At 36.3% G+C, this 27,442-nt stretch overlaps 2 protein-coding genes and 1 long non-coding RNA gene across 4 annotated transcripts; 2 read left to right on the forward strand and 1 right to left on the reverse strand.

The window, feature by feature from the left end:
- Positions 1–26: 26 nt before the first annotated feature.
- LOC147481016 (pleiotropic drug resistance protein 3-like) lies at positions 27–16,022 on the reverse strand. 2 transcript variants are annotated; one of them, XM_086575473.1, is made up of 24 exons: positions 15,590–16,022; positions 12,203–12,326; positions 12,057–12,127; positions 11,906–11,990; positions 11,225–11,384; positions 11,053–11,129; positions 10,207–10,260; positions 10,029–10,119; positions 9,109–9,410; positions 8,743–9,024; positions 8,318–8,631; positions 7,171–7,331; positions 6,986–7,089; positions 5,996–6,149; positions 5,770–5,904; positions 5,536–5,609; positions 4,867–5,199; positions 4,485–4,775; positions 3,462–3,545; positions 3,204–3,337; positions 2,818–3,045; positions 1,956–2,127; positions 1,298–1,552; positions 27–889 (listed from the first exon to the last, which is right to left on the reverse strand). In XM_086575473.1, exons 1-24 carry the CDS (start codon positions 15,964–15,966, stop codon positions 623–625), a joined length of 4,329 nt encoding a protein of 1,442 aa, XP_086431599.1. In that variant the 5' UTR covers positions 15,967–16,022; the 3' UTR covers positions 27–622. The 2 variants fall into 2 exon arrangements, with proteins under 2 accessions (XP_086431599.1, XP_086431600.1); XM_086575474.1 differs by lacking the exon at positions 15,590–16,022 and adding an exon at positions 12,434–12,696.
- A 6,902-nt stretch (positions 16,023–22,924) lies between these two features.
- LOC147481017 (uncharacterized) lies at positions 22,925–24,246 on the forward strand. Its single transcript, XR_015204714.1, has 2 exons — positions 22,925–23,063; positions 23,306–24,246. It is a non-coding gene; the product is annotated as an uncharacterized LOC147481017 (long non-coding RNA).
- A 14-nt stretch (positions 24,247–24,260) lies between these two features.
- Positions 24,261–24,950, forward strand: LOC147481018 (protein FAR-RED IMPAIRED RESPONSE 1-like). Its single transcript, XM_086578809.1, has one exon. The coding sequence runs from the start codon at positions 24,261–24,263 to the stop codon at positions 24,948–24,950; it is 690 nt and encodes a 229-aa protein (XP_086434935.1).
- The last annotated feature ends 2,492 nt before the right edge of the window (positions 24,951–27,442 follow it).

The following is a 27,442-nucleotide window of genomic DNA, read 5'->3' on the forward strand; positions in this document are numbered from 1 at the left end:
GCTGTAAAAGGGAACTCGGAATAAAATATGGTACGTAAAGGGAATCAGTCAATTGCATAATCTCATTGAATAATGGTGTACCCAAGTTGAAATGGACTACAATGTTCTGGGGCCAACTCTGACTGACACAAGAACTACTATTTGGTCTCGTACTTGTTAGCTGTAGCGTAAACGAACTAGAAGATAGCTATAGTGCCTCTCGGTCTATGGTGCAACACTCCTAGAATTCTTTCGCCATCAGATGCCGCTTAGAATTGTACAAGACAGGCACTTGTTGGCACCGAGCCACCAAGTGAACATGCATGAGGTCAGACCGAGTTTGTTGGTCCATGACTCCATGAGTATAGGTTCCGGCGGGCCAGTAGGCTTCAGAATCTCACTTCTGAATATAGACCAAGTTGCAGGTAGAGGAGAGGCGACAGAAATGGCATCAAAGTTGAGTATTTCAGCAGTACTTCAAATTTAGCAAGCACCAATTTCAGCAAACACCTCAGCCATTTAGCCATATATCACCCATCCTCTCAGCATAACCATCACATGTTACACCAAACAATTCTCTTGCATTACAAAACCTACAAAAATATTTACCCAGCTCTTCACCATGAAGCTCAAAGTACAGCATTTACCTCCTCTGAAAGTTAAGTTTTCCTATACAGTATGCAAACAGTACAGCAAAAGCAATTGGGACAGCGGTAAGGACAACAGCCACAATGCCTAAACGATCATGGTGAAACCCAAAATAATCCTCTAAGAATGTAGCTACAGTCTTTTTTTCACCAAACACAAGTATCTTCTTGTCCATATCTCCATATTGTGATGTGAAAAACGCATTTAGCGTCCAAGATGTTGGGGTAAGATAGTATAACCAAACCCACCACCTAGGAATTTGCTGCAACAATAACACCACAGTAAGATCACCTTGAAGCTAACGACCATATGAGCTATATGTAACACTTGCATGAAATGACTATATGGTACATTTCATTAATACACACATAACATACACGTGTCCCACTGGTTGTCCTTTCCTGTACCATACTCAGGATACTAAACTTGAACTAATTAGGCCAAATTTGGATTTGATCTGAAAATTGGTCAAATTAGTGAACAAAGTGTGTACTTTTATGTGGTTGTTATCTGTTTTTGGACTTCTATATTCAGGTAGGCTATACCATATTACTCAAGGATAATGCTCAAGTTCCCATGATGACTACACACGCATATAAACAAAACAAAATAGAAATTAAATGAAAGAGAGATAAATGGATCCGAAAGGATTTGGCAGGTTGTAACTTACTGGTTCTGGTATGGTGAAACCTGAGAACAGATTTAAGATGGTGTAGCAAGAAGAAGCTAAAATAGCAGCTACTTGAACATTTGGTGTAATTGATACAAGCAGCATTCCCAGGTAGTTGAAGTAGAGTAACAAAGAAAACATGGCGTAGAAAAACCAGAACACCTTATAAGCTGACCAGACAAATCCGATCATGGGATAATCAATGACCACAAAAAGCAGAGCTAGGATGCATGAGTAGGGAAGCTCAGCTACAACCTACCAAAAGATAAATAAATCCTTAGTGGACTTGGCAACATAGAAATAGATTATAATCAAAATAAAAAAATTCATACCAAAATCAAGTTCAGTTGCTGCATTAGAAGTACCATAAATTTTATATTCTAATTTCTATTTTTTGTTTTTGTTTTTTGGTTACAAAGCCATTGAAGCAAGATGCCCACTTATTAATCATGAAACCATTGTTCCCTGTGGAAAAATAAGGAACAGGAATACACTACCACAAATGCCAAGCGAGTCAACTTTATTTAATGAACTATTCAAGTTGACTCAGCAAGTCCACTTGGACTCCACATGAGTTCCTGCTGCAAGTAAATGTCATGCCAGTTGAAAAAATAGGATCCAAATCTGTTGACCCATGAAATTTCGGGAATATCCAAACCTGTGCTAATGAATAAGCCCATGAAGAGTACATTCCTGCAAATTTTTCTCGGTACAAAACATTGCGCTCAGTTGCAACGAATGGCAAGACAGATGAGCAGCTGTGTATCCCGAAGAAGATTGAGGCCGTAAACATGAAACCGAATATGTTGAACAAGTCCTGCTGGTTATTTCTACATATAAAAAACAAATATATCACTGCTTCGTAGCGAAAGTTTATTGAAGTAATATCAACAAGTCAATTTAAAATTATACTTCTTATATGAATATAAACAAAATAAAATAATAAAGTAACATAAATAAATCTAGTACTTTGTATGTGAACTTCAAGTTACAGAAGATATCATTCCCATCCGTCAAATGTCAGACTTGCGTTTTAATTGGCTCACAAAATTATCTTTAGCATATGAAAAGGAGACAAAGTTCCTTGAAAGCAAGATAAATCATACTTCTGATTACCCGATTTGTTTGACATACTGATTGCAACGATACGTCCAGGAGAAACATAAATATTATACCAACGTTGAATGAAATGCTATTCAATATACTGAAAATGCGTTTTGTGGGATGAGTAATCTGAGAATCTTACTAAAAGAAGATTTTCTAATCCAGACAGTATTCCACCCCCATGAACATTCTTATATGTTACCCACAAGTAGATAATAGACTAAGTAACTGGCTTAATGAGCAGGAGATTCAAGATAGTTTATTTTCATATAATAAAAAATGCTACGGCCTTGTACGTACATTACGACTTGTCTACAACTACACCTACTGTTGGCCACCTTACTATATCCTAGTTGTACTTTGCTTCTCAATTTCGATCCTACTGTTTATAGCGTAATCAAATAAACTTTACTTACATTTTGTTCCCTTGCTTCCAAAACAATGCACCATACAGCAAGGCTGACACAATCATATGCATCACACGTGTTAAGTTGTAAGAAGGACTTCTCCAATATGACAAGTTTTGTTTCCACAGGCATGCTTTGAACTGACCCCAGCCATTTTGTGGAAAGTGGGTAGGAAAGTGTAAGTCTGTTGAACCAGGTGGAGGAGAACAAAGTTGACTAACGAGCTCTTTGTTGTTTCTGAAATCAGATAAACAAAACAAAGTACCATTGACAAGTCAATTCTAAGATGTCCATGATGGAGCTATCAACAAGCCAGTAAGGGATAGCTTAATAAAATCCTATGGAACATCCAGTAATTCCTGTATACAATCAATAGTCACAGTACTTTCACTCACTTATACACAGAGGATTCGTTGTAAAGACGGGCAAAGTCTACACCAAGTTCTGCTTCAGAAGATGAAGAAGTAACATCCAACATCCATGTTGCTGGATTGTAATTCTGTTCTATCCTTTGCACCCCAGCAATACTCTGTTAAATAGAAGATGAAACTGAGATCACAACTCAAATCTCTGTTCCTCTTGTTAAATATTGATGAAGCGTATTGAAATTGAGTGACTTGTTTAGCCTATAAGCATTACTACAGAAAATTTACCTCAAAATATTCTATAACCCTACTTGAATGCAAACCAAGTGGTCCAGAATAGATAATGCGTCCTCCACTTTTCATTAGGATCAGCTGCATGAAGAGTACCAAATTAGATCATCAATCTCCGTCTTTCTCAGGTGTTATTCCGAAGCAAAAAGCTACGGAAACCGACTGTTCATCACAGCTAGCACAGAGATTGTTTGAACTATATATTACTATTAGTACTAAAACTATCAGTGGTTCCATAACAACAATAACATTCAGAACCACGCCAATCTGGAACTTCTCGATTTCAAAAACCTATAAATAATGTGAAGCCTTATTACATTGGATGGCACAATTGGATGCTTAAAACATCATCCATGTTAGACAACACAAATCCATGACCAAAGAGCAGAAGTATGGGATTACTGTTGGTCCCTCAAGCATAAAAACTATGAACTTTAAAAGAAAAATAAAAAAAAGATGCTAACGAGAAAACCTGTTTTGAAAATTATCAACGATCTCGCCCCAGGCTAAAGTACGCGATGGCACTTATTTTTCACAATTTGGTTGTACAAATAAGTAGGTCAAAGTACAAAAATTGGAGCATTTGGCAATCTAAAACCACTTGATCTGTGTCGGTGAAGATGCCTTAAGGTCTGAAACTTAGACAAAGAAAAAAAAAATCATAAAGATTAAGATATGTTGTAATGTACCCTACTAATTTTCTGTGTATTGGTCCAAAGAGGTATCACATCCGTATCTGTGCTGTTGGTTTGTGAAATCGGGCATCACACGGTCACATGACATTTAGTCGATTGGCACCGGTGCAATTCTTATGGGTTTCTTAATAGTATTCATCTAAAATCTATGTCATTAAAACCCTGTAAAGCTCAATAACACAAGTTTCCGTAAACTCGTAAAGTGCCATTTGTAATGCTCTCAATTCCAATGATCTACTATTCTAACTCAGTAGCACATGTTTACATTTTTCACACCTACTTTTACAGTTTACTTAATATTTTTCCTCAGACCACTATTAAATACCTCATCGAATGCCTCAAATATATCGATACTTGGCTGGTGAATAGTGCAAACAACAGTTCGTCCTGTATTGACCACATTCCTCACTGCACGCATGACAATTGCAGCCGCTCTTGCATCCAACCCTGATGTTGGTTCATCCATGAAGACAATAGATGGGTTGGCAACTAGCTCCACAGCTATTGTGAGCCGTTTACGCTGCTCAGTTGATAGACCACTAACACCTGGAAGGCCTACTAAAGCATCTTTAATACCATCCAGCTCAATGGTATCAAGGACTTCATTCACAAATGCCTGCGGATTAAATTGTGAATCACTGAAATTAGATCATGGGAATCATCAAAATGCAAGAGTTAGTTCTACTTCTGTAAAAAACGATCCTTACATATTTAGTATTTGAATCTATTGATGGAGGGAGTCGCAGCCAAGCTGAATAAATCACTGATTCTTCTACAGTAATTTGTGGAGAGTGTATGTCGGTTTGCTCACAGTAACCCGAAATCCTAGCAAATGTTTCTTGGACCTTAGGATAGCCACCGATTCTTATATTCCCTTCAATAGTACCACCAGTTTTTCGTCCAGAAAGAACATCTAACAGAGTTGTTTTTCCAGCACCACTGACACCCATCAATGCCGTTAGAACACCAGGAACAAAAGCACCAGTTACGTCACGAAGAAGTTGAAGTTTTTTCTGTGTGAAACCCTGTTCTCTCATTTCCTGAGACCAAAATAATGAGTTAATGACAGAACTAAACAGCTTAAATAGCTCCAACTAACTCAACATTTAGGACCCACATAAAAGTCAGATAAACTCTCTTTTTCAGAGATAAATATGCACAGAAGAAACCCATACACCTTTCTCGTGTTAGTGTAAAATGCAGAATTGTGAAAATTTCTAGTCTGTGAATATCTCCCAGAACTTTTGCGAAGCAAAACTTTTAAAGAACTTGATGCGAGGCTCTAGTGATGATGGTAAAATGGTGATGACCATGACAATAATAATTTAAGCTACCTACAGGGCCTTAATGTAAAAGTACATTTTTGGCATGCTTACTAAAGGGGTATCGATGAAGTACTGCACATTTTGAAATGCTACTGTCAGGGGCTCGAACGGTAATACCATCCTTCCTGTGAAAATTACCACACAACCTCAGTCAGCAGATAGAACTGTACATACACGGACAAAATATGAAGTGCAGGATTTATATAATACTGCTGGTCAGCAAAAACCCTTGTATTCAACTGCCACTTGCTACAAGGTAATAAATCAGCAGGGCAGTATTTAGACCTTTTCTAGGCTCTCCAGCAATCTGAGAGGCATTATGAGGCTTCTGCTTGACATGAATGCTATTGGTACAATCTTCTATTTCTTGTAACTGAGAGAGCTTTTCATAGGAGATAATAGCACGAGACGTTCCAGGAGCTGGATATACATCAAAACATAGTTAACTAGACAATTATAAATATGCTGATAATGTGTTTCTTAAGTAAGCCAATTGAAACGATGAACTTACACTTAAAAAATGATAAGGCCAGAGTAAACCCAACATTGAAGAGTATGGAAAAGCCGAATAAGGAAGCGAGTGAAATCCAATAAAAGTAACCACTAAAGCTCAAGCCACGACTTTCCAGTGTTTGTTCCCCTACAGTTGTGTTTGCTGATAGCATCTACAAATGCAAGAGAAAAACACATAACCATCAGTCTTGGATGTTAAGCATTTTTTATTTCAATAAACTTATTGAAGAATGGAAGTATACGTTTTGCACTGGATGGCTGCAAACTGTAGCAGCTGGTGGGGATATCATATATGCCAGTTTACTTCAATTTATTGTCATGAACAAGTAAGCAAAGAGTATTGTTATAGTTCTTTGTAAGTCTTTGAGGTTTTCCATATTGTAAACAGACTATTTTCCTATATAAGATTAGTAAGAGAAGGCCGAAACTAACTAGCCGAACTCTCTTTTCTCTCTCAACTTTCTTCTTCATTAGCAATAATATAATTTTACTAGTATATTGAGAGCCATATTTTAGTAATATTCTTGTGACCAATTAGACTATTTCTAAAGATGACTGCCCTAAATATACTGCAAGAATGCCATGGAAAATAATTAATTTTAAACTAGAGCCCAATAAAGATATCATGATATAACTATATAAGTAAGAGTTGTAAAACATCATGGTGAATGCACAAGAGTGCTGTTTTAGATGAAAAACCCTTCAAAACTACTTTTTGCAATCTTGCAACCATATTCCGACCAATTTTTCTGTCTGACTTAGGGGGCTGACTAGGTTTCATGATGATTTCTCAGGATTGATGGGATATGAGTAGCTCCATTCTAGGGTGAGTATTGTTAACTGCAAAAATCGGTAGACATCTTAATACACTTCTAGTCGATTTGTGAGGCGTTCATTAGAAATTTCGAACAACGTCCTTTCATTCAGAAAGGACAGACCACGAATGACCTTAAACAAAGAACATGTACATATAGTATAGAAAGCTCACAAGATGCCAACGAGGAGCAAGGAATTCATTTGTTGTGATGCCTATCTCTCCATAAGTCAACGGGGAAACCCAGAATCCCCATCTCAACCAAGCTGGCATGGAGGCTACAGACACAAAAGCACTAGTTACGTTTTGGTGATATGTTAGTATGACATAAAACACGAGTAAAACATAATCACCCTTACGTTTTGGGATAATAAATCCACTGAATAACAAGAGAAACATTAACGATAAACCACCAGCTGCTGTAGAAGCAACGACAGTCTGGAAGACCGCAGCAAGAAAGCGGAACATGGATGTTGACATAAAATGCACAGCAAAAAACAGAATGAACTGGCGGATAAACCTATAAAAAGAAAAGGAGAAGAACTTAGGAAGATAACCTGGCTATCCCAAAATCTTTAAAACAGAAATTATCTCCATCAACTTGAGGCATATGGCATATAATTAACAAATGTATTTTGAAGCTCGATCTGCATGAGGGAAGGGGTGCACTCATCCTGCACCAGATGGGCAAGGTCCCATGCAAGTGGTCTCTTGGGGAATTTTTCAGTTTGGCTCTTCAAAAAAATTTCCTATTTAGTCTTTTATCAATTATGATGTGGTTCCTTGTCTTCAAGTGTTCATGATGATGACCTTCTTTTATGATGTGACTCAAACATAGGACATACAGCCAGTTACAGGACTTATAACACGCGCAGATGGAACCAGGGGGGTGCCTGTGGGTGCAAATGCACCCCAAAGATTTGGCAAACTCCACCATTACATTAGTAGTTAACTAGAAGAAAGTCCAAACTGTAAAGATTCTCACCCCCCAAGTTTTTACAAACTGCACCCCCTAGCTCTTGCACCACCCAAGACTTGGAATTCCATCCCAGATAACACGTGACTTATGATTGTCATAACCTATACCTTAATCTATACCTAAAGAAAGACAATTCCATTATCTGCCTCTCTCATTTCTACTTCACCAACTTTATAGTAAGCATAATAAACAATAATCAAAAGCAGCAATATTTTCTAGTATCCTTGCATAATCAAGGAATGAATTTTGAATCATCTCAATACATGTAATTAACTTTTGATTGTGCTGTTTTGAAAACTTTCAATAAAACTTCCAGATATTTTGGCAGAAGTTGTGATCGTTAAACCTCAGTCTCCAATAGAGAAAGATTGTTAGTACAGATAAACCACTTTCAACAGTCTAGTTGACTTTTTGAGTTTGGTTTTTTCACTTTTTGACAAACCGAGCCCTTTTTGCACACCAGCACTGACCAGTATGGCTACTATATAACATGTTTCATAATTATTTTCTTTTCAAGTGAGACTCACCTTCCAAACTCGGGACTATATCCAATGACATAGTATGTAAGAGTAGTCCACAAAATAGATTCCAGTAATGAAAGTGGGACTTTTAAAACGGTGGCAGGAATGGCATAAGCCCAGGCTGGGTAAAAGCATAAGTCTCTCTGCTTGTAGAAAACAGCAAGTCGTGAAACAGTCATCGTCACCTCTGGGAATCCATCAACAAGAAGTATGACAAGACTAAAGAACAGAGAACCCAAATAGTAATTTGCATGTATCACATCAATTTTCATTCTGGTCCGCAGAAAAACAGTCATTGTGATGAACGAAACAATAAGAAGCTGCAAAGACACAATATGAACACTGTCAATACCTTAGACATCATTACTTCATTAGTCAATTCTCAATAAGATATTAGATAATGATAAGAACAGATTCATACTGCTAACTACCTGAGTGGATTTGAATACATATATGAAAGAATTTCTCTTCATGAGAAGATATTCCCTCTTTAGGCAGATTTTAAAGAGTTCCCACTTACTCAAAGAGTATGTGCTAAAGGACAAAGCATCTTTATGGCTGAGGGACTTATCATAAGGCTCAGCAACCTCATCATCAAGCTTCTTCCCTATGTGGTATGCCATAAATTTCTTAGAAAACTGATTGATAGAAACATAACTGTGAGGCTGTTCAGTAAGGCACCAGTACTGCTGCTGATCCTTTTTAGAGATGACCTGAAAAGAGTTTAAATTAGTTGACTTATATCGCTTTCCAAGCAGAAGAAGAGAAAATAAGAAAAATGCATGCCATGTTTGTACCTCCTGGAGGAAGTCAGCGGTCCCTTTTCTTTCAGGACACTTAAATCCACAATCTTCAAAGAATTCAAGAACATGATTGCATGGCCCATGGTATACAATCTTCCCTTCTCCCATTAAAATAATATCATCAAAAAGATTATAGGTCTCTGGTGCCGGCTGAAGAAGTGCCAGCACTGCTGTAGCATCCGTAATATGCACCAACTGCTGAATATACGAAACAACCTGAAATGTAGTGGAGCTGTCTAAGCCATTTGATATTTCATCCAAGAACAGAGCATTTGTGGGACCAACAATCATCTCTCCTACACATAACAATCCGAGTTCTTGTAAAATACTAGCATATAACCCGTCAAACTTTAAATTTATATGCAACAAGTTTTTCATTCAATGTAACTGTTAAGTAATTGTTTTCTTCTGTTTAAAGTACGACAAACTGACAGGTATTAGACTCATAAAATCGGTATTCACTAATCGGGTGGAGGCCGGTTTTCTAGTCAGTGATTTATCGTTATTGGATAGGACATGTACTAATCGGCACTAGTTGGTCCTAATTAGTGTTAATCGAATATTCCATAGTAATTGAAATCAGTCATTTCCTGGTGATTCAGACCCTGAATCTACCATTAACCGTTGCTCCACTACTGCTAGCTAGCAAGTGAAATTAGCCTAGACTAGAGGGGATTCTCAATACCCAAGAGAGAATGTTGAGAAATGTATAGAGAATTCACCCTGTTTTTAACCAGATTTTATGTCGATCAAGATCTGATGTTCGACGCACAAATATATGAAATGATTATGTTCATTTAAATGTTGCAGCATTTTATATAAACCCCGATTAAACAGGCAAATCGCTAATCCCTCTAAATTCGATTAGTTCTGTAAACCAATTTTAACTTCTTAGGCACTTGATAAGATATTACCTGTTGTCAATCTTTTCTTTTGACCACCAGATACACCTCTTCTCAACGCATCTCCAACCATTGTGTCGGAACAGATATCAAGTCCAAGTATCTAAGAGTAGTAAACAATGTAGGCAATCATTAAAATTACAAGCCAATGAAAAATAGGAACTACTCCAGTTTGGCTTAAGATAAAAACCTTCAAAATGTAGTCCGTTTGAAGAGTTCTTTCTAGTCCTTCAATAGAAATCGCCTGTTAAAACATAAATTTCCCTTAGATCATCACCATTTATGTGAAAAACTAACAGAGTTACATCATCAATATTCATAGCCAAGACTACTTATTGCAAACAAGTGCAACAAAAAGACAATAAAACATAGTAGCAGGTTAAGGACTTAATAGGCATGCTTTAAGCTAAACTCTTGAAGACAACCAAATGAACAATATCGTGACACTGTACCATTTACATTGTATAACATTTTGCGAGAACAACTTGACATGCCTGGATCCTACATTGTGGGAACTTCAAGCCTCAATTAAGTATTCGTAACTCATTTTAGTTAATTGGAATAATATAGCTAAAGTGACACCTCACTGAGTGGATTTATCACAAGCTGATACACACAGGATGTCCCTCCTCAGTCCTCATCTTTAACCAGTCAGCCCTAGCCACAAAAATCATCTGATGATTATGACTCATAATCATTAGCTATTTATGACCCAAAATGCTTAGTTTAGTGCACTGAGATGAACAAAGAAATATGTCCCAACTAATTGCTAAGATCAGTGAGCATCACTAAAAAATAGCCATGTCAACCGCGGAAATAGTAATACTGCATTTGGCACCATTTGTCCTAAATAATAAAAATATTCACAACAAATATATTACTATCACAGAGATCATTATTGGCTTTTCCCCCTCAACATTTTAGAATTTTGCATTGAAGTTGCATTATGTCACTATGCAGTCACATTGGTACCCTTGTAATATATTGGTTACTTCGTGAATAGGGAGATAACAAAGAAGTTATTTCTCAACAGTACCTTCATGTAAGTATCAACATCTAGATCAGGAACAATCCCGGCCTGATTCTCCCTTCGTATGACCTCCATCATAATCTCTTCACCGGCAGACAAAATATTCAGTGTTATAGCTTCAAAGATCAAAATCAAAAAATCAAAACCATACTTAATTTTTTTTCAAAGGAAAGTTTACCTGCTCGGCTTCCAACACCCTGAAAACAAGCAGAAAAATCGAGCGTCTCTCTCACAGTCATCTCCGGAATGTGCAGGTCATACTGGCTTATATAGGCTGATGTTTTCTGAGGAACAAACTCTTCTAGTGTGTAACCATTATAAGAGATTTCCCCTGTAACCTAAAGAGAAGGATAAAAGAGAAAGAAAAAGAATTGAGTATGCACTTAAAAATGCACATAAAGAAGTATCGACTGAAGAGAAATCAGATTATTTTTCTCTCTAGCTTATACACACAGGCGCTACCATTGTTCATGCCCTCCCAGCCATATTCACCCGCGATATCATATTCAGTGCACGTTAGCTGCCTCATGTTACATGTCTACATGCTTTTAGCAAATGGCACCGTTCCTCAGACACTTACTTTGTGCTTTCAGCACACTGTGGCATACCTTTAAAGACATTACTTTTCAGCCACAAAACAAATGTCGTTACGTGTCTCAAACATTAAAGCAAAGCTTCATTACTGGGCTACCATTGTTCATGTAATTTGCTTTATATCTACACACGACGCCAATGAGTTTCAGAGAGAATCTTAAACTGAAACAGACTTTATTTGTTGTGTATCCGTCCTATGCGATGTCAACTGTAGGTAAAAGTAGAAGCAGTGACATAGCATATTTGAACTGAAATAAAATATCACCTTCAAAGAGTGGTCTAGTTTCCCAGAAAGAGCCAATAACAATGTAGTTTTGCCACACCCTGGAGGGCCAAGCAGTAGAGTCATTCTGCATCACAGAGAAAGCGTGATAAGATAACTGTAATTATTAATCGATTAAATAAAAGGAAGGTACCTTCCAGGCTTGATAATGCCACTGGCATCTTTGATGATTTGTATGTTTGCTTCTTGAGAGCGCCCACAGGCCTGATAAAAAAACAAAAAAAAAAAATTAATGAACGATTAAGAAGTGTAGTTAGAGAATGAGAAAACTACACTTACAGAAAACAGGCCTTTGGTGGAGTTCCATAGGGTGGGCAGGGGCTTCCCGTGAACTACCTCACACTTTGCTTCAACACTCAGATTCTTATATCGGACGTTCACACTCGGCAAATTCACACCAACTCTACAAACAACTCACTTGAGTTACTATAATAATAATAAACTCTGATAAAGGGGATGAAATAGGAGCAGTTTAAATAACAAAACAGAATGAGATTCAGGATTTGTAACTGGCTTGACAATAGCCAAGCATTTGGTGGACGACGACATCATAGTGGGAACCCACACGGACAGCAGTCAAATATTGGGTTAACTTCGGTTTGCTCTCTACCGAACCAATATGAATCCGACCCGATAAGATAAGATGGTATTTTTATTAATAATTATGATTAATTTTGCATACATTTATCAATGGTGTGATTGAAATTAGTTGATTTAATTGATTTTATAGTTTCCGGAATCAGTTTGGTTTCGGTTTGTAATATATCTTATCCATTCGGGCAGAGTCCAAATATACAAGTTTAATAGATTAGCTCCTTTGACAGAACTCGAGTGAAATATACTTGCGGATCAAAATAAGTTGCACACTGTTACTACTCTGTAAAGTAGCTACACTATCACGAGCTCTAAGATGTTGCTGGAAAATTTTAAACTACGTTGCCAGTTTTTTGTTTGAGAAAAATATATATAATTGGCAGAAGCATACACGCTTTTGCGGGAAAAAAGTAATAAAAATCATATATTTTAACAATTTCTATAACAAATAATTGGGCTTTTCAAAATATTTTCTCCCTAAGTCCACTTAGAGGTAGGGGTGGGAATTTGGCCATAACGATCCTAATCCGTACGACCGACCCGACCCTCTACTATAAAGCCTTTACAACTAAAAGCCCCACAGAGTTTTTAGGGTAGGGGGGCCCAATTTTAATGCCTTTATAAAGGCGGTCGGGGACTAAAGTTCAAACATAGGCCCGACCCTAACTAAGCCCTAGTTATAATTTCACTATAAAATACACAACTAAAACTATCAAACTCTTTGTTACATATTTTCAATTAAAATAACACTGTCCTTTTGTAATTTATCACTTCATCAGATGAAGACTTCTAATAACTTGTCTTATATCATAAAAACTTGTAAACATAATTGTTTTATCTCACAACTCACAACTCCCCCGCCTAACCTAGTCGCCAAGAACAATAATGAAAGCACATTATTTTAATAATAAAAATAGGTTGACGTCAAGAAAAACTCATTCCATACTCTTATTTGTCTTTGTGTTCTTCGATGTTAAATGTAATTTTGGTGAGATTTGAGTCTGAAATAACGGATTTATGTCGATTGAAAAGCTCATTCCAAAATGTGTGTTGTGCATTTTAACTATAATTTTGAAATATAAATATGAGTTTTATATGTCTTGAGTTTATTAGATTGTGGATATGATTTTAAATTGTTGGACTTATCAAGAATTATTACTAGATTGGTTGTTATTCAAATTTCAAAGTGGTGGGACTTTGAGTTTGCAAATCTTTGAATTTTTTTTGTAATATAAATGAGTTTTAAAACTGATGCAGTAAAAAGAATAAAATATATAGGCCCGGCCCTAAATTGTTAAAGAGGGCTTAGGGTAGAGTCAGGGCTTGAAATTTAGACTTATGACCCGGCCCGACCCGGCCCTATGAGGACTTTAGGGCCGGGCTAGCCCGACCCTAATAACTGAAAGGCTTTAAATGTTTAGGGCCGGGCTAGCCCGACCCTAAACATTGCCTACCCCTACTTAGGAGTGCAAATAGGTACCCGATTACTTGGAACCGAATCGAAACCGGTTCTGGGTCTTAAAAAATTAGACCCATTTAAAATGGGTTATTAAGAACCGAATCGATAAAGAACCGAAACCGTATAACCGAATAGTAAAAATCCCGTGGGTTTCGGAACCGATTATTATGATTTCGATATATAAAATTTAATATTATATTACATTTAAGATAATCAAACTCATACATATATTAAAATATAAAATATGTTTTTTACGTATAAAAGTCTATTAAATATATATAGCATAATAGTGAATGTGTGTTGTTAAATGTATATTTTATAACTATACGTTAAACAAGTATATCATAAATGTTAATAATAATGTTAACGTGTATATTATGAACTAACTAATACATTTTATATTTATTAGATTATGCACGTGTATATTTAAATATGATACACATGTTTGATATATTGTGGTACACGCACTTAATATAAACCAATATATAGTGTTCATGTTAAAAATTAGTGATGAGATGTAATTGTAAGACGCATGTTCGATTTAAAATGAGAGTTAATACACGTGTACAAATATATGTATATGCACGTAAAATATATCAAGATAACAAATATATGTGATTGCACATGTACACGACCGAGTTAATACAAGGAAACAAATATATGTGTATGCAAAAAAAAAAAAAAAAAAAAAAAAAAATTAGGGTTAGATATTTGATTATTTTAATTTTTATATCAAAACTTGAAATTATCATATGAATATATGGTATATGTTTTAACGTGTATGATTAATATATGTTCATAGATTGATGTAAATATGATTGTTGATACATCACTAAATTATACATAAAATATTATCATATGGGAAAAAAAAAAGTTTTAGTGTTTAAATGATTGAAATTGTTTAATAATCATAATAAATAATAAAGACCCGAATTAGAACCGAAACCGATAAAAAACCGTGGGTTTTTATGGTTTTGGGTTGGGTTCTATAATTCTTATACTAAAACCATTGAGAACTGAAACCGATAGAACTGTAAATAGTAAAACCCAAACTGAAACGGTTAAAACCCGATCCAAAACCGACTTGTTGGCACCCCTAAGTCCACTTCAATTTCAATTTCGGTAAGTCCTATGTAAATTTAAATTTGCATATGAAAAAAAAAATTACATATACAAATTTAAATTTATGCAAATTTAAATTTACATATTAAAAGGAAACTATGTAAATCTATATTTGTATATGTAAATTTACATTTTCATATGTAAAATTAAATTTGCATATGAAAATGTAAATTTACATAAGACTTGTGGCGAAATTAAAATAAAAAATGTGTCCTTGAGACGAAATTATAAGTAAAAAATAATGACGTAAGCCCAGTTTGAAACTTATGGCCAAATGAAAAATCAATATAAACTGATTATTATTATGTTTTGTCCTTGGGCCGTAATCTCTGTTACTAGGAAACCAGCCAAAACTGCATCACAATCTCTCAAAATTACGTCGTTTTTTTTTTGGGGGTAATCTCTCAAAACTATGTCGTTGTCCCTCATATACTTGCAAATATTTTCGTGTATTTATGACGTGAGAATAATGTGGTAGCGAGTAGACTTACTTGTCTACTCTTCTTCTAAGTTTCTGCAACAAGCGAAGATTATCTCTCTCGATGTGCTTGATGAGTTTCTCAATGAATACGCGTCTCTCCACAGGTCCAAGCTTAGTAACATCAGTTACCCTCTTTCCTTCAACTTTTGTACCATCCCCAGCATCATATATATCAGTAAGAGATGATCTTAGTTTCTCAAAGGTCGGCAATCTTTCAATCGCATGCCACTGCAGGGCACTTTCATCATCATCATCATCATCTCCCACAGTTGAAACGCTTCTAAAGCTCGACGTGTGGTGTCGAAAGGATAACCTGATGCTTCTTCCAATCTCTGCTAACTCGATTCTTAGTGACTCTATGTCATCAGTGCCAGCCAACTGAGCCATACTTGAGAACTTGACTTCAAATGTAGAGAGCAGAAGACATTGAAGTTTATATAGCAGTCTTCTCCAATAACTTGTACACTAATGAGGTCACGCAATGCATCACTTTCTGTTCAAGCAAGCAAATGGCGCATTTTTTGTTAAAAAATTAAATATAATCATGCAGTTGGAAAGAGAGACTACTTAATCACTTAATGTAGCAATGACAGTGTGTGAATCTGACCTTCTAATCAATATTTAATAATCTCTTTTTTTCAAAAGAATAATGATTAGTTGTTAGTTTATTCAGGTTTACAAAGAGAGAAGTTGACTATTCTCTTGCAACAAACAGAATTCATAACAGAATAAGCAACAACGACAGTTGTAAACAATATATATTATAATCTCTTTTTTCCTTAACGCGGTGAGTGTGGAGTTTGCTTCCCTCTTTTACTAAGTACAATAATATTTCCAGTTGGTACCTACTAGCTAGAATGTGGACAGACATGACACAAATATGTAACAGTGTGAACACTCAGCCAGTCAGCAATTGATACTGCAATGCAATGAATGGGCGATTGATTCACACAATACAACACAGCAATAGTAGTCATGGTAACTGGGACAATAATGGTTGCCTTTTTATTTATTTCAACTCCTAACAACTAAACCTGCCTGATCAAATGATCCAAAATTCCGGTTATAAAAACTCTACTGGAAATTTACATGATCAGTTGGCCAATAAGTCCTCTATTCAAAAGTTGGGTTCTGGTCTTTCAATAACAATTTAATCTCTAAAAATATGATTTTGATAATATTGCATTGTCAATTCCATGACAACTGCAATTGATTCATCAAAATTTGAGACCCAATCAGCTGGTTAATGGTTATCATTGAAGAGTGGACTTGTAATTGTTTTTCTTTTAAAAAGAAATTGTTTTCTATAAAGCTGGTTGCACATCAACGCGTTGACCATTGATACTGATTAGTTTAAGGCAGAGTAAGATTGGACTGAATACATTTCATCAACCTCAGTCCTCAGCTGCTCAGCCTGCACAAAAGGACATGGCCATCCATGACTGCCTGATGTGGCATGAACACACCAACTGATTCTCACCCCTGGAGCTATAGAGGTTTTCATTCAATCGATTACTGCCACTTGAACCCAGATTTAAATTATTTGGCTAAATAGCCCATTGATGTATAACTTTTTTTCTCCTATTTTACAGAAAATTGAATTTAAGTGATCAGACAAAGAGGTGAGCATCTCCTAATTGTATTTGCTTGGTTCAGGTTGACAGGAAAAAGCAGAGACCACTGGATATGTGATACAAGATTGTTAGAAAAATAGATTTGTGATATGAATAAGTAATTTGTCTCCCAAGTTACCCATTTGATATGAAATGGATTTTTCTTGAAACAGTACGTAAAGTGAGAAAAACCTTTTCAAAAGGATGCACTTGTTCGAAACAGTGCATTATGTCGAAAATGTGCGACCTTTCGAAATGTGCACTGGTTCGAAACAGTGTATTATGCCGAAAAGATATGACCTTTCGAAATAGGCATTGGTTCGAAACAGTATTTTATGCCGAAATAGTGTGTCTTTTCGAAACATGTGACTTTTCAAAGAGTTGTTTACTTTTTTCCAAGAGTGATCGTGTTGTTTCGAAGAGGCACCACTCACCTATAAATATAATATTGGATGAATTTGGAGAGAAAGACATACTAGATCACACAGAGTTCTGATCTTTATCTTCTCCTTCTATTCTTAGTCAAATACTATGTTGTGTTCGCTGATTCTATAGAATTGAAGCACTAGCTTTCTATAGAAGGAAATCCGTTCTATCTTGGGAGATAGTTTCCCATCAACCTTCAAGCACCGTGAGGGGGAAAATCTGTCTTAAGGATATAGTGTGTCCACATTAGGCTCGGATTTAATTAAGAAGTATAAGACCCTTACAAGACAAAAGGTTTGTATAGTTTGGTAATTGGTAAAGAGTAAGTACAATTAAGTTGTATATTCCTAACAACTTAAGACATATTTCTTTTTCTTTTTCTTCTTTACTGAACAGAATTTGTTTTTGTTTTATTCTCTTTTTTGGTTTAAAGGAATAGTAGTGCAAATTGACATATATGTGCTCTACCAATATGCAAACAATAGTAGTGCATATCGTTTTCTGGTTCATAAATCAGAGATTCAAGATATACATGTTAATACGATTATTGAGTCAAGGAATGCTTCATTCTTTGAAAATATGTTTTCATATAACATGTGTATAGAGCCAAGTTCAACAAAGAGAGCTTTAGATGCTACAACTAGTAACCATCCTATACAAAGCAAAATTGAGGAGGAACCTAGACGTAGCAAAAGGTTAAGGACGTCAACGTCTTTTGGACCTGATTTTCTAACATACTTGTTGGAAAATAATCCTCCACTGTTCAAGGAGGCAATGTCATCTCCAGAAGCTACTTATTGGAAAGAAGCAATAAATAGCGAGATTGAATCCATAATGCAAAATCATACATGGGAATTAGTGGATTTACCACCAGGTTCCAAGACTTTGGGATATAAGTGGATATTCACAAAGAAATTTAAGAATGATGGATCAATCGACAAGTATAAAGCAAGATTTGTGGTTAAAGGCTTTAGACAAAAGGAAAGATTGGATTATTTTGACACTTATTCTCCAGTTACAAGAATAACTTCCATATGGATGCTAATAGCAATAGCATCAATACATGGATTTGAGATACGTCAAATGGATGTAAAGACGATATTCTTGAATAGTGAGTTAGATGAAGAAATACACATGGAACAACCCAAATGGTTTATTGCTCCTGGACAAGAAAGGAAAGTTTGCAAGCTTGTTAAATCCTTATATGGATTAAAGCAAGCACCTAAGCAATGGCATGAGAAATTTGACAATGCAATGTTGTCAAACGGTTTCAAAATAAATGAGTGTGACAAGTGTGTCTATGTCAAAAGCACTCAAAAGGGATGTGTCATTGTTTGTTTCTATGTATACGATATGCTAATTTTGGGTAGTAACATGAATGCCATAAAATCTACCAAACAAATGTTGTCTAGTAAGTTTGACATGAAATATTTAGGTGTCGCTGATGTTATCCTAGGAATTAAGATCTCTAGGATGGAGGATGGACTTGTTCTATCACAATCTTATTACATTGAGACGATTCTTGAAAAGTTCAAGAAATATAACATCACACCAAAAAGGTCACCAGTTGACGTAAATCTTCATTTAGCCAAAAATACTGGAGATAGCATATCTTAACTAGAATATTCTCGTATACTTGGCAGTTTAATGTATGTCATGAACTGTACAAGGCCTGACATAGTATACTCTGTGAGCAAGCTAAGTCGATATACGAGTAATCCTGGCAGAGATCATTGGACTGCCATACTGAGAGTTTTGGGATACTTAAAGTATACTCAAAATTTTAGTCTGCACTATACAAGATATCTAGCCGTTCCAGAAGGGTATTGCGATGCTAATTGGATATCTGACACTAAAGACTCAAAGTCCATAAGTGGATATGTCTTTACACTTAGAGGTGCAGCTGTTTCTTGAAAATCCTCAAAACAAACGTGAATAGCGAGTTCTACTATGGAATCAGAATTCATAGCATTGGACAAGGCTGGAGAAAAAGCAGAGTGGCTTCGAAATTTCTTAGAGGATATTCCAAACTGGGCTAAACATGTGCCAACAGTGTGTATACACTGTGACATCCAATCTGCTATTGGTATAGCACATAGTAGCATGTATAACGGAAAATCTCGACACATACGTTATAGACATAACATCGTTAGACAATTGCTCTCAAATGGAGTTATCTCAATTGACTATGTAAGGTCAAAAAATAACATTGCGGATCCGCTTACAAAATGTTTAGCAAGAGAGCAAGTGGAAAAATTATCAAGGAGAATGGGCTTAAAGCCTTTGAGATAATCAACCAAGAGTCATCATAATGTAAAAACCAATCTAGTTGACTGGAGATCCCAAGATCTAGGTTCAAAGGGCCAACTGAATTATATTTGTGACTCAGTTAGCACTGGAGAGTAATATTATACTCTAATCCATTCATATATAAGACAATGTATATTTGCCGCGAGACTTAGGATAAGTCAAGTTTTTAATGATTTACTATATCTTGGAAAGTTATGTTATCCAAGTGGAGTATTGTAGGATACTCTTTATAGAAATCACCTATGTTAGTGCGAAGTGGGGCCGTTTATATGAGAATTTTAAAAGCAAATGTCTCAAAAGCACTATCTGAAACCAAGAAGTGTTCAAAGCCAAAATGAACACAAACGTGAGAACCAACAGTATTCGAGAAGGTACTGCGTGAAGATGATTGTCTAGGTTTATACAAACGGCTGACAGTTCAAGGACATTAATTGAAGTCTACTGATCGTCCAATTAAGTCCGATCGTTTTTCACTAAGGCAAGTTCAAGGCCTCCTATACTACTTAACCTGATGCGGTATCTTTTAATTTGTAAAAAAATAGAAATCCGATGTTTATGATAGAAGAAACCAAATTTTCATTCATGCGAGAGATTGTTAGAAAAATAGATTTGTAATATGAATGAGTAATTTGTCTCCCAAGTTACCCCACTTGAGATGAAATGTGTTTTTCTTGAAACAGTACGTAAAGTGAGAAAAACCTTTACAAAATGATGCACTTGTTCGAAACAGTGCATTATGCCGAAAAAGTGTGATCTTTCGAAATGTGCACCGGTGGTTAAGCGATTATCATGCCAAAAAGGTGTGACCTTCGAAATAAAAACCGGTTCAAAAACTTGTGTTTTATCTTTGAAATGGTGTGTCTTTTCGAAACATGTGACTTTTCAAAGAATTGCTTATTTTTTTTCCAAAAGTCATTGTGTTGTTTCGAAGAGGCACCACTCACCTATAAATAGTGGATGAATTTGGAGAGAAAGACACACCAGATCACACAGAGTTCTTATCTTTCTCTTCTCCATCTGTTCTTAGTCAAATACTATGTTGTGTTCGCTGATTCTATAGAATTGAAGTGCAAGCTTTCTATAGAAGGAAATCCGTTCTATCTTAGGAGACAGTTTTTCATCAATCTTCAAGTACCATGATGGGGAAAATATGTTTTAAGGATATAGTGTATCTACACTATGTTTGGATTTAATTAAGAAGTACAAGACATTTATAAGACAAAAGGTTTGTATAGTTTGATAATTGGTAAAGAGTAAGTACAATTAAGTTGTATATTCCTAACAAAGATTTTTTTCAAAATTGATTTTCAGAAGAGGATTATAAGTAGACATAACTACGGGCATATGATTTATCACAGTAAGTGTCCTAGTCCTTTTGTAAATATATAGTTGCTTTATTTCAGCACATAAAAAGTTAAAAACCACCAAACAGGAGCGATGGTTTTACCAACTTACCTTAACTGTAGTAGGCTCATCATGTATTATTTTACAACGAAATCAAGAACGAATCATGTAATTAACTAACCATTCATTTTTCCGGTTGGATGTTCTAAACCAGCTCCAATATGTTATTCAACGAACTATGATTATGCCATTTCTCGTCATAGAAAATGTGTTTGGCACATAAGTTGCTACAGAAACACAGGACAAAGACGTTCAGGTTTACTAAATTTGTAGGCACTAAACTAGCTAGAGGAGGTCAAATTGGTTTGTTGCATTGCTTTTGGTCCTCCCTCTATAGTTTCTTTTTCTGAAGGTGAAAACTGAATCTTGTAACTATGCTCTGTAAGGCCGTAGCATTTTGAACCAGGCAATTTTTTTTCACAAAAAAAAAGCAACTAGAGTGCGATAGCAATTAATGAACCACCTTAGCCACGTTCTAAACCCTTAGCAACCATGTTTATATTCTCCTGCTCCAGATCGATCATAAATTCTTACACTCTCACCTTCCCTCCTGTACATAATCAAGTACGTTGTAGACTCTGGAACACAACATACTCTTTAATACGCTTGAGAACTCTCTCCATCTCAAATTCTCAATCGAATTTGTCAACCTTGGCTCATGCATACATTTCAAAATTACAAATTCAAGCATTCTCAGACGTCTCCAGTTAATCAAACACTGCTTACCACCTAGTGAAACAAACCAGAATTTCCATACCCGTTTATAAGACATCATCTTCAAGTCCATTATAATCCTCTCGAAATCATCTGGTGAAAACCAAACTCCATATTCTACAAATCCCCCACGTCCCACAGATGCTTCTATCACACCATTGTCCATGGAAACGATAGTTTGCGCATACCACTTCTCCATAATCTCAAATTCTCAATCCAAATCTGACCCATATTTCCAAACACACTAATAATAGTATTCATGTCCAAACATCACCTAATTTACGTGTCTTCACATATCCATTTAGGACTACGATTTGAGTGACTGTATTAAGAGTTATTAACCTCTCAAACATTTTCTTCATTCATAGACAAAATCAACTAGCTCAAACCAAGATTCCCATGACCCTTGGCAAAATAGGGGTACACTGTAGTACTGTACACAGCATTCATCAACCATTTCATAACAGAGCTTACAAGCACGATAGGAAGCCACGTCCACCTAAAAACAAAACGAGCATGGTAGGAATGGTAGGATGGTCCACATTTTATTAAGCAAGAATGAGGAATCCATACATACATTTTTAAAACTTCGTTTAAAACTCATAACTGTGAGTCTGTGACTGAAAAGGGAAAACTGAGCAAGTAAAATGGACCAATAAAGATGAACAGTAACGAAACAACCAAATTTGAAAGAAGAGGTACCGTACAATTTTTTTTTATATATGCTTCACAAATGAGTTTTTTTTTTGCTCACAGCTCTGACGCTCACAGGGGCAACATGTGGCACACAAAAAAATCAAAAAATAAAAGTTAATACGTAGAGACTCTCTCTCTCTCCTCTTTTTACCCAGCCACTTCCTCATTACTCTTCTCTCTCGTTCTCCCATTTTACCTCACTGAAAATAATTTTAGTTTCATTTTATTCCGACCAAACGAATTCCAGTCGATAACCAAATCTAAATATATTCAGGCGAGATTTGGAAACGAACTCAAACAACCTAAATGTAAGGTTGCAAGGTAAATTTTATTTTAGTTCATGTTATATATATTTTTTTGAGGTTGAATGGATGCATAAAATTTTCAATTTTTTTCTGAGTACTAGTTAAAAACTATTATACAAAATTTTAAATTCATTGCTTGCACAAATTATTTAATTCATTATTTGTAGGTTTTGTTACAATAAAAATTTCGATTTTTCACTGTTGTTGTTTTTAATAGTAAGTCATATTCTAAAACTACTGCTTGTTTGTTGAATGTAGAGTGAACCTACTGTTCTGAAGATGGCTTTGGATATTGAAGATGGTGAAGAGGTAATTATGGGAGTGTCTGGAGAACATGGCCGACAACGACGACGACAACGCATCTGAAAAAATCCAAAGTTTGGTTCCTTTTGTTGGTATGCTATTTGATACAGACAAAACATCATATGACTTTTACAATCAATATGCAAAAGCAATTGAATTCAGTGTTAGGAAGAAAACCATGTATAGTGACGCCAAAGGTATTGTGAGACGAAGAGATTTGTGTTGTTCTTGGGAAGGGTATTATCATAAAAAAGACACTCCTTTAAAGCGAAGGGATGATAGAAGATGTGGATGTAAAGCTATGATGGTGGTGAAGTTCAAAGATGACAGTAAGAAGTATATTGTCACTGTTTTCATGGAGGAGAATAATCATCAACTAGAAGATCCACAAAATACATTTACATTGAGGTCACATAGACAGGTAGATCATTCTCAGCAGATTCTTGCTCAAAATATGAGATCTTCGGGATTGCGGGCGACAAATATATTTGCTTATTTATGCACTGAAGCTGGAGGGGTTGAAAATCTGAATTTTTTGGAGTCCGATTTGAATAGCTTTCTCTCTCAAACTCGCACTAACTTCTTAAGAAAAGGGGATTCGAAATGTTTCTTAGATTATTTGAGAGACAAGGAGAAAGAAAATAGGTTCTTCTTTCACAAAATTCAGACAGACAGTGACAATTGAATTTGTGGTTTCTTTATTGCAGATGCAAAGTCAAGGTGCGATTATGGTAATTTTTGAGATGTTGTATGTTTTGATACAACTTTCAAAACAAATAACTATAACATGGTTTGTGCCCCAATTGTTGGAGTCAATAATCATGGGCAAACTGTTCTATTTGGTTGTGGTTTATTAGATAGTGAGACGACACAATCATTTGTTTGGTTCTTTGAAACTTTTCTTGAAGCTATGGGCGGCAAGCATCCTATTACGATTTTTACAAACCAAGCAATGGCAATTTCTAATGCAATCGAGCAAGTTTTACCGAATACGCATCACCGGCTGTGCCTTTGGCACTTATTCAAGAATGCAACAACACACTTATCCAGCATATACAATAAGTTTGAAACATTTTTACCTGATTTTAGGGGATGCATATATGAGCAGGAAAATGATGTAGACTTTGAAGGTGCTTGGAATCATTTGCTTACTCACTATGGTCTCGAAGAGAATAAATGGCTGAACAATCTGTACCTAACAAAGGAAAAATGGGCACAAGTCTTTGTACGACAATACTTTGGTGATGGCATGACAACGACACAGAGGAGTGAAAGCATTAACAAATTTTTAAAGAAATTTTTTACAGGAAATCTCATTTTGAGAGAGTTTGTGGGTCAATTTGATAAAGCATTGGCTAGTCGACGTATGAAAGAAAGGTTGGCTGATTCTAATAATCGGAAGAGTAGGCCCAATTTAATTACAGATTGGGTGGTTAAGCGTGAAACATCTACAAAATACACTAGAAAGATATTCAAAAAAATTCAGGCTGAATGTGTGAAATGCTTTGTTCTGAAATTAGAGCTACTTGATGATAATGGATGGATTGACATGTCGTTACACAGTAAGAAAGATCGGAAAACCAAATGCAAGGACTCGTAAGCTTAGTTACATAGCTTCACAGCAGGTGGTGAGTTGTAGCTGCAAGAAATTTGAATTCCAAGGGATCTTGTATTCACATGCCCTGAAGTTGTTTCTTGAATTGGAAGTGTCTAAGCTACCATCACATTACTATTTAAGTAGGTGGAGCATGAATGCAGCAGCTAATATCGTGTACGATTCTCGGGGAGAAATAATTCATGCTGACTTGGATCCATTTGCTACGAGGAGGCATAACAAATTATCTCATCGTGCTCAAACTTTGGTGGCAAAAGGTGCAGGGACAGTTGAAAAACATGCTTTTGCTATGTCTGAAATGCTCCTTATAATTAAAAGTTTGGATTCAATTAAGGAACAAGGTAACACATTTTGTGCTAGCACCTCTAGTGCCCAAGAAAAACAGGTTGATGAGAGCAACATGGGTCTGCCTAGTGGAGATGTATTACTGCGAGACCCGATACCAAAGCAGCGCACTCAACAACACTCGACAACACAAAGGTGTGCTAGAAAAAGGACAAAGAAAAAGGAAAAATACTACTTTATACCAAGTTGAATCACCAACTGGTAATATTAACTTTAGTAATCAATTATTTTCAACTAACAATTCCTATATATTTAAGATAGTTTTATTAATAACTTGGTCTGAAGTAGGTACCTCAAATGCACTTCCAGATGAAGATCAAATTCTAAAGGCCAATAACGGAAGTGTGTAATCCACTTTGGTTTATACCGACTTCTCTGTACTATATTTTTGGTGATTCATTTATTTTATCATGTTTATTCATTTGATTGCTGTTGGGGATTATATCAATACCAATCGATTCCCCTCTACACAAATAACTTGTATTTGAACACAATTCAACTCCAGACAAATTATAAATATCAACTACAACCTATACTAACATGCCCAACTCGCTAAACAACTATTAACAACAGATAATAATGTAAAGCAGTAAAAGCAAACCACAACACAAAGATTTACCGTGGTTCAGCCAATGGTGCCTACTTCCACAAGAGCTAGTTCTTTATAAAGTGGGAAGGAAGATTACAATCTCTCCTTTCAGTCTCTCACCTTACTAGATCACTCCTCTCTCTTTACAGGGTTGTCTCTCTGTAAAGGTTATCTCTCAATCTTGATTGCTTTCAAGATTGGGTTTCTCGCTTTTGTTCTTTGGTTCTTCTCTGGTTAGGTTTTTCCAAAACCTTGATTTTGTTTTTATATCAAAAACACAAATTTTGACTCTTCATGTGAGCGAAGCCCACGAAAAATAGACACGAAGCAGTCGGCGCCTCTGGCAAGACCAAGTAGGGCTTAGGTGCGCTTCACTCTACTTGGAAGTCCATCAAAGGAGCGAAAGAAGGCGCCCGAAAGAAAGCCAAACGGCCGAAAGTCGCTCAAGCTTTCCCATGCAAGCTGAAATTCTTTCCTCCTCATGTGAGGATAAAGCCAACAATCTCCCCCTCCCGAACAGTGAGGAGGGGCTTCCTCCATGCAATTTCCAAATCAACAGGAGGAGTGTGCTGTCATTCCGACAATAGCACAACAAACGTCAAACTTACCTTTCGGTAAGACTTTGGTCATCATATCCGACCCGTTCTTGTCAGTATGGATCTTCTCAATACACAAATGTTTGTGTTCGAGTACTTCTCTAATCCAATGATAACGCACGTGTATGTGCTTGGATCTAGAATGAAAACTCGGATTCTTGCTCAAATGGATGGTGCTCTGACTGTCACATAGAACTACAAACTGTTTATGCTTTAGCCCTAGTTCGTCGAAGAACCTTTTCATCCATAGCAACTCTTTGCAACACTCAGTGGCTGCAATATACTCGGCTTCTCTGGTGGAGAGGGCAACACACTTTTGCAACTTTGATTGCCAAGAAACTGCTCCCCCTACAAAAGTAACCAAATAACCGGAGGTGAACTTCATCGAGTCAACATCACCTGCCATGTCTGCACCAGTGTAGCCTTCAAGTCAGGGCTTACTTCCACCAAAGCACAAACACGATTTGGAAGTGCCCTTGAGATATCTCAATATCCACTTAACACCTTCCCAATGCTCTTTCCCCAGATTTGACAGAAATCGGCTTACAACACCAACGGCGAAAGTAATATCCGGTTTTGTACACACCATTACATATATTAAGCTGCCCACTGCGGATGCATAAGGAATCTTTTCCATCTGACTCTGCTCATGCTCACCCTTTGGACACATCTCTTTGGTTATGCGGAACTGGCCACCAAGTAGACAACTGACTGGCTTCGCTTGATCCATATTGAATCTCTTCAACACCTTCTCAATGTAGCTTTCGAGAAAGCCACAACTTCCCACTTTTCATCACGGTGATCCGCATCCCAAGTATCTGCTTTGCTTGACCCAAATCTTTCATCTCAAAAGACTTAGTCAAGTCTTTCTTCAGCTTGGATATCTTGTTGATGTTTGGGCCAACTATCAACATATCATCTACATACAACAATAGCACTATGAAATC

This window comes from Coptis chinensis, chromosome 8 (assembly GCF_015680905.1).
Source record: "Coptis chinensis isolate HL-2020 chromosome 8, ASM1568090v1, whole genome shotgun sequence".
In the NCBI taxonomy this organism is placed as follows: Eukaryota; Viridiplantae; Streptophyta; class Magnoliopsida; order Ranunculales; family Ranunculaceae; genus Coptis; species Coptis chinensis.